This window comes from Theobroma cacao, chromosome 9, assembly GCF_000208745.1.
Source record: "Theobroma cacao cultivar B97-61/B2 chromosome 9, Criollo_cocoa_genome_V2, whole genome shotgun sequence".
NCBI lineage: Eukaryota > Viridiplantae > Streptophyta > Magnoliopsida > Malvales > Malvaceae > Theobroma > Theobroma cacao.
The window spans coordinates 30,156,844-30,165,171 of record NC_030858.1 but is presented as its reverse complement, the minus strand read 5'-3'; the positions used below and the strand labels follow the sequence as shown (position 1 = coordinate 30,165,171).

Below are 8,328 nucleotides of genomic sequence, written 5' to 3'. Positions count from 1 at the left end.
TAAGCCCCGATGATGGGATCTTTCGGGGATCCTGCGAAGGCGGGTATTTCTCGAAAAGTTCCTTAGGTGAAAAGATGTCCTCGGGTCCCACCAGTATGATGGGAGGGCTCGAGAACCATCTTTAATAAAAGGCTTTTGCTCGAATTAAGTTCATTATGCACAAAAATATTATTTTAAAAAGAAAACGTACGATGACCCCGATGATGGGAATTATTCGTCGAATTTGCGAAGGCGAGTTTCTCGGATAATTCCCTAGGTGAGAGAATATCCCAAGTCCCACCAGTATGATGGGCGGATTTGGGAAAATATCCTCGATAAAAGGTTATTTGTCCGGCATTTTTATCTCACGCCATGCGTTCCATCTCGCCACCCATTTGCATTCCATTTTAAGTTAAATAGGAGATAAAATAAGAGAATAATAATTAAGGAAATATAGTGAAATTAAAAATTAAAGCCAAAGAGGATAATCTAAAAATGGTACCGTTCATAGAACGGGCGTCCCAGGGGTGCTAATTCTTCCCTGGGATTAACCGTACTCCCGAACTTAGAGCTAAAAAATCGCAGACCGGTTTAAGGTTCTTTTCGGTGGACTTAAAATTAATTTAAGTTTTCATCGATCAGAATCAAGTCATTAGGTGGCCAATCACACCCAGTAAAAAAGATTGGTGGCGACTCCTAGTTTAATTTTTTAGTGAGTTTTTCACGTTAGTGTCTGGCGGTCGGGTCTACTCAGTTTGTCTGTGAAATTGATAAGCAAATTTTTCTTTTGCATTTGAGATTGTGATCCAACACTGTCTTTTGCTGTTTGGGGACAACCTTGTATACCATACAGAATGGGTTTGGAAATGGTAATTAGATTGTACCAAAGTATAATATTTAAAATTATTTAAAAAATTTTTAAAAATTTATTATTCTTTTATTACACTTAATCTAATATTTAATTTTTTTTGTTCATATAATCTTTTACAATTAATTTCATTAGTCAAAATGAGACTTCTCATTTTTATATAGATTAAATAAGAGAGATTAAAAGTCATAAATAGACTAATAAATAATCATATAATGAGTATAATAGTTACAAAATCATAAATAATTGTTGTACAAAGGAAAATAAACTCATTTTATTATCATGTATTACCAATATTGAAATGCAAAATCTAGTTACATTGAATAAAAACCATATTATTTTATTTCAATAACCAGTGGTCTAATTATTCTTTTCAAAAATTTATGTCCACATTATTATAATTAAAATATAAAAAATTTGAAATTAATATGACAATATTTTATGATTTTTCTTTTTATACAATTCCAAGTTAATACAGAATATAAACACGATACAATATTAAATGAATTTAATTTAAAATTATTGTGATATATTTCATACATTATTTATATTTTAAATGTACTAAATACGCTTAACATATGTAAGACACATCTAACTCGTTTAACTAATGATCTTAATATGTTAGTGTCAACAGTGTAAACCCATTTAATCTGAACAGATAAAAGACTATTTTAACCTTTTTAGCAATGGTAGTGAGCACTTAAATGTAGGGTGATTTGAGGGTAATATGGTAATAGTGTAGCCAAATCCTGAATTTATTTATTCGTTTTTAAATACCAAACATTCAAATTTTTCTCTTCCTTCTTTTAGCGGCACACCCAGCCTGGGAGCCAACCACTTTCACCTTGCTGCCTGCCTCAGTTCCTCGGTACTCTTTCTTCTTCTCCGCCTTCCTCTCTAGCTCACGACTGCTTCTTCTTTTTTTCCTCTCTCTTCGCTCATCACAGCCGTCTTCCCCTCTCCATCGCACCCGTGTTTTTCTCTCACGAGCTTCACATTTGGTCCGGTTACTTTCTCTCACGAGAGATTGTTTTCAAGAAATTGCTGCTGTCGAAGGTAAAACCATACTCTAATTACCGTCTTCTTTTATTTAATTTTTATTTTCATAGCTTTTTTATTATTTTCCATGGAAATGTGTGAAAAGAAAAGGAAAATTAGGGTTCTATAATTATTTTAATTTAACGGTTCAGATTCGATCTTGTATTTTGCTTTCCTGCTAGGGTTGTTGGTGTCTATAAGGAAATTGGTTTCCTGTGATTAAGCACATAGGGAAATTGATTTAAGAGTATACTAGAATGGCATAAAGTGGTCCTAACAGAAAAGAATGAAGTAAATAAGCATGTGTATCGTGGTTATCTCAAATTAAGCAGAATCATGAGCATGCATTTTGATTTGCATGTATGTAACTTTGCTCTTTTCCCGGTTAATTTACTTATATTCCTTTTAATTATATGATGAAAAATAATAGTAGTAGTGAGTTTAAAGAATGTTCATTCATGTCGATCACTGTATAAAGTTGTGGAAATAATTTCCTTTACATTCACCCATCAAAAAATTTGATGTAGTCTTTAGGTGTTTTCTAGGCTACCAAACACAGAAAAAAAAAATCAATTCTTCTTTTCTCTTGAATCTTACTTAGCTTTGCTATGTTATCATCTTCATTATTATCAGATCAATTTCCAATTTCTCCTTTTACTTTCTAGTGTCTTGATAATTTTTGTTTGGTTGCTTAGAAAACGAAGGAAAACCAATAAAAGAAATGGAAGAGTTTTTCTTTTTTCTTTTTTACTTCATTTTCTTTCCCGTTTTTACTATTTCATTTTTTCGTGTTCTACAACTTTTGAACACGGAAACTAGGGTTTCTTTAAGCACTTAAGAGATTAGTTTCAAATATATGGATTTTAGTAATTTATTTATATCTTAAATTACATAATTCTGCATATGTGTATACAAAAATTAACTGCCCTTTTATTTATTTATTTATTTTTTTGCAGATGGAGCCTTTATATGCAAAGCTTTATGATAAATATGACAAGCTCAAGGTCTTGCAGCTTAGATTTTCCCTTTTCCTCCCCTTCTTTTATATGCCATACTATTTCTTTCATTATAAGTTTGGCTTCCAACGAAACAAAAGAAAATAGTGAAATATTAATTTTTTTTCCCATTAGTATCTCTATGAAATGATAATTCTGCGGTAAGGTGTATACAATTTTAACTTAGTTTGGTTAAAGTGGAATTTTTTTTTCTGTTTATTTGAGAAGCAAATGTGGCTTTTTCTTTCCCCGCATGATATGATTTTTGTTTTCAATTCTTTTCCAGAAGAGAAAATTGTCTGAAATGGATGACATAAATAGAGATCAAGAAGAGAAATTCTTAAGTTATGTACGTGGTATGTATTTCATGTTATAGTCACTATTTTTATCTCCATTTTCATATTTTATGTGAATCTCAGAGGGTTATTTTTGTGGTTTTTTCTCTACTGTGTTTATCTAGACAAGTTATATCTAGCATATATCATAGAAATATAACTAAGGTCACCTGTATTTGGCTGTTAAATTAAAGATTTGTTCTTATTTTGACCTTTCTAATCAAGTTTAGGTAAAATAATGCATTATCTAATTGAAAGCCATTTGTCTCAAGGGTCAATGTTTAATGGTTTGACTAATCTCATGGGGTAGTTTTACATTTTACTAACATTTTTATTGGTAGTTGTATCGAGGTTGTAGTACAGTGTGATGTAAAGCTTTAAAATAGAAACAAGATGCTATTGGGTTTCTCATCGCCCCTCTCCATATGTGGCTGTCATACCCTCTCTTATTTCATGGAAGGTATAATTGTGGCTTTGTGTCTTGAATTTGATTTGTTGGTGATGGTAAAAACCAACTGCCATAGGTTGCTGCAGATACTTGTTCTGATTTTTGAACCATTGTATCAGGTCCAAGCTCTATATTTGAAGAACATATAACATTTCAATCTTGTGTATTGAAGCAATAGATTGACTGTTATAAGTTATAACCATGAATTTGAGGCTGTAGAATGAATCAAACTCCTTGCAAATAGCTCGAGTTTGGTTCTATAAAAAGCTTGTGTGAACTTGTTTCTCTTATGAACCAAACTTGAACAGAAGTTCCATCTTCGTTACCTTGACAAATTTTCTAGGTGCTTCATTACTAATTAAATTGCACAATCATTTAGGATCCCTCTAAAATGCTTAGTCGTTGCTTTCTATTGTTGTAGCTGCAGAGGAGTTGATACAGCACTTGAAGGGTGAAAATGACAAGTTGCATGCAGAAGTTAATGAGTTGAGAAGTGAAGTGGCCTCTATAATGTAAGTAATTTTAATTTTCTCTGTTGAGATGAAATTTTCTTCTTTCTTGAATTTTAAATGCTACGTATATCATTGCAGGTCCAGCAAGGAAAAGCAATGTGCAGACTACCAAAAGATTTTGATTGAAGAGAATCAGAAGTGTAAGAAGCAATTGATTATTTGATGATTGTTGTTTGTATCTCTTTCTTCCAGTGTAGAATATATATGTAATGGCATTGACATCCTTGACTTTCTTGGTCTTGTTCTTGCTTCATCTTCGTTGAATGTAGGAACTGAGTCATATTATTGCAAGAAAAGTGGCATAAATTGATGTTGAATGTATTAGGTATTCTGGGTAAGAACTAGAAAATAAATAATTCATTCCAGTTTAAATGACCACAGGACCAAAAACTATGCTTGTGGTTGAAGTAGTGGATTTCTATGCTCAAGTTCTTGTCTTAACAGAAAATGAATTCAGTGTATTAGGTCTATGATGAACCTTGAAGTAGGTGTAGTCTGGTTAGGTCTGTATTGTTAATCTCTACAATCTGTTGAGGTTTGCACATGTCGAAAATTCATGGGACAAGAACCGTTTGCTTCAATTCTTCCAAGAGCTGGTAACAGTAATGATGTTAATTTTTTTAAGTATTGCTATGCATTAATTCTCACAGTATGGTTAATAGATCTGTTGCTTTTCCTCTTTTCCCCTTTTCTGTATACGCTTTAACTTCGAAATGTTCAATCATTGGGGAAGATGGTTATCATGCTAATGACCACATTTCATCATTCACAATTGTGTGTATGTAAATGTCCAACTTAATCTTCTATTTTGACATTTATATAAATTCAAATGTTGTTGAGCACCTCAAATAATTTGCTAGATGTAAATAAATTTTAAAAAAAAATTCAAGTATCAGAATTCATACATGGTGCCTTTCGAGACATGGACGTAATTTTGTAAAGAAAAGAATTGCAAAAGGGCAGTGAAAAAAAGGAGGATTTTAACCCATGAAAGGTGAAGGGAATGGCAGGTGAGGGTATTTGGTCTTGCACATAGGATTCCTTTGATGAGTCAATGTTTTAATTGCACCTTGAGTTGGGTGTAGTCTCTAGTGTTCTGATGATAACAGCATTGAAAACTGTGGATCAATTTGGATTATACCAACTGCTTACTATTTTTTCCTTTGGCTGCAGTTGTTTATATAGCGAGTTCAAATATATGATAGGTATATGATAAAAGAATGGACTTGTATTTATTGTATGGATAAAGTAAACTAATTTCTGTTGAGCTGTTAGAGGCAGAGTTTACTAGAAATTTGAAGCAGAAGCCTACATTTTGTTGTGTATATACTCTTGTCTTGTGGATCACATTCTACAAACACAGGCATCTTAAAAATATACATAAAACTTGTAAATAATAAGAGAAATAATCAGAAATCTGGCAGTTGTCACCTGAAAATATGTATAAATTTGATTGAAACAGTCCCTTGTGAAAAAAAAAAAAAGAAAGGTCCTAATTTGAAGCTTCTCTGATCCTTTAGTATCCATTATATAAAATTTATCTCATAGCCAACTCTAGTCAATGGCAAGATTAGGTGATTTCTGCACTGGACTACTAATGATTTGCCTTTGTTAATCATTTTAACTTCCTAGTGAAGCCATAAGCATTTTGTTATCTCTTTCCTTACTGAATGCTAAAATTTATGGCAGATAAAGCACTTTCCGAAGAAGTTAATCGGCTGCAAAATGTGCATCAAGAGGGACATTTGAAGGGAGGCAAAAGACATAATGTACCAATGGTCTCTCCTGGAAGTGCACAAGTTGCATCAGAAAAGGTTTCTGGTAGCTCCACTCGAATGATGACAAGGAAGCGTAGCAGGAAATCTGCTGCTGAGACAGAGGACAGTCTTGTTACTCCTGGTTTAGCTAACCGCAATGTTGCCATGGTGAGTGCATTGGCAGAAGACTTATCTGAGAAAGGTCCATGTTGTGAGCTTCTTGCACATGTTCAGCTGGTATGTCCCTAATCGAGCATCTTTTTACTTAAAAGCTGTTAGCTTCTGTTAGCTTCTACATCTGTACTGATTATTTTGGATGACTATGCAGCCAGAATGCTGTAAAGACAGTCTAGGTGCAAATGCTACTGCTAGTGGTACTTGTCTATTTCAGGCTTTTATTGAGTGCTTAGTCGGCATGAAATTATCCACTGTTAATCGAACTGAAGGACTATGCATTTCAGCTCTGCATCAATCAAGTGGTAATTCTTAACTTGAGCATCATACTTATAGTTCATTAAATTTTGAGTATTTCCATCTCTCTTTCACTTCTCAGTTCTAGGTATTTTTTCCATAAAGTTGGCATTTTATTGATTTGATATATTTCATGGCTCGAAGCATGTTCAGGCATCTTGGTTTACTATGGCTTGAGTTGTATCTGTAACATGACATAACTTCATTCAAGACTGAGCAAAGAAACTCCTTGAAAGATCACAAAAAATCTAAATAAACTTACAAATCATGAGATTAATGAAGCATGCCATCTGGAATATATTCTGAAGCGTCAAAAGCTTTTATAAGAACTCCCATTAGTGCTACACTGACATGTAGCATTTGGAGAAATAGTATCTGGTTCACATAAATGATGCATCTTTGAAAATGAGGTCATAACATAAAAATAGGATATCATAAATCTGGTGTTTTATAAATAATATAGGTCCACCATGATCAGTTAATTTGTTTGTAGTTTTTGATAATATGATTTTCTTGTAAATAGAAAGTATGATATGGTTTGATGAGAAATGTGAGAAAACGATGTAGCATGCACATCGGGGCAATATCTTGCAAGAGTTGTGTAAAATAAGCCGAAACAAATCTTGGCCAAGTTGTCTCGTCGATGTTTTGCATTGAGGTTACATGATGGTTGTGAACTTGTAAGAAGTAAAGATTACATCTTTTTTGCTTTTCAATCTCAATTTTTTATTTATACTGTAAAAAAAAAATGTCAATTTTTAAATAAAGGGGAGGCTTTCTCCAGATTGACTGGATATTGTTCCTCCAGGTACTCAAAAAGTTTGTGGGCTATACTTGCCAAGCAAATTATGTGCACCTATACAAGAATCAGGTCCTGCTCAGATGAATGAAACTAACTCATTCTTGATTCTGATTTCTGGACAGGTTACTCATTCAGCCTAACATGGATGAATAAAGCAGGTGGGGAGGAATCAGAGTTGCTGTACCGTGTATCATCATTAGGGACATTTGAGAGAGTGGCACCGGAGTGGATGAGGGATGTCATTATTTTCAGCACTAACATGTGCCCTATTTTCTTTGAGAGGGTAGCTCGTGTAATCAAACTGCATTGCTAAGCTTCTCTTTCCCTGTTGCTCTTTGTAAATTTACAGTAGTGATACAAACAAAACTACCTTCTCCATCTCTCTCTCTCTCTCTCTCTCTCTCTCTCTCTCTCTCTCCTGCGCATGAATTTGTGGGTGTGGAAATACATCTGTATGACGGTGGTCATAACAAGTAGTTATCAAATTATTGCTAAGTTTCTGCTCTGCACTTGATTCTTCCTAGTTTGGCTTTGTAGTTAAACAAGGACTAAAATAATGGTTTTGGTGAGGTTCTCAAGGCACTGTGGCAAAGATGAATTGTTAAAAAGGAAAAACATGGTGGCAAGATAAAAGGTCAAAAGATCTTTTGGTTTATGTACTTTTAATTTTGTTTGATTTAATCCCCATATTTAAAATTGAAGTAATTTAGATTTTTTATTTTAGAAATTACGTCAAATTAGTCTCTCTTTCTAACAACATCTAATTTTACCGTTAAAAGATGATATCAGTGTTGATGTCAGTGATGATGTGTTACATTTTGATAATGTGGCATGCCACATGACATCAAGGGATGACATGGCAATGTCATGTGGCACATACGATGATGTGGCACTGTTGATGTAGCATTAACATGTTGACATGTCAGTGTTACATGACAGATCCAAAAAATTTAAAAAAAAATTTATATTATATAAAATTTTTAGAATTTTTTATATATTTCTTTAACCGTCCCTTTAAAATAATTTTTTATTTAATAATTAATACAAATAAAAAATAAAAAAATGATTTCACATGTCTCAATTTTTAAGTTTTTTTTTTCTCTCAACTTATATAATTATTTTT

General features: G+C 33.0%; 1 protein-coding gene across 2 annotated transcripts; it reads left to right on the top strand.

Moving 5' to 3' along the window:
* Window positions 1,658-7,714, top strand: LOC18589909. 2 transcript variants are annotated; one of them, XR_001929178.1, is made up of 9 exons: window positions 1,658-1,903; window positions 2,842-2,889; window positions 3,167-3,236; window positions 4,085-4,175; window positions 4,254-4,315; window positions 5,865-6,169; window positions 6,261-6,411; window positions 6,927-7,083; window positions 7,328-7,425. XR_001929178.1 is itself a non-coding variant. In XM_007015093.2 (8 exons), exons 2-8 carry the CDS (start codon window positions 2,842-2,844, stop codon window positions 7,516-7,518), a joined length of 918 nt encoding a protein of 305 aa, XP_007015155.2. In that variant the 5' UTR covers window positions 1,658-1,903; the 3' UTR covers window positions 7,519-7,714. The 2 variants fall into 2 exon arrangements, 1 of the variants encoding a protein (XP_007015155.2); XM_007015093.2 differs by lacking the exon at window positions 6,927-7,083 and having other exon boundaries at window positions 7,328-7,714.

Coding starts and splice junctions, on each gene's coding strand:
- LOC18589909 (XM_007015093.2), top strand. CDS start 2,842: ATGGAGCCTTTATATGCAAAGCTTTATGATAAATATGACAAGCTCAAG. Junction 3,237..4,084: donor ATTCTTAAGTTATGTACGTG/GTATGTATTTCA, acceptor CTATTGTTGTAG/CTGCAGAGGAGTTGATACAG. Junction 4,316..5,864: donor GATTGAAGAGAATCAGAAGT/GTAAGAAGCAAT, acceptor AATTTATGGCAG/ATAAAGCACTTTCCGAAGAA.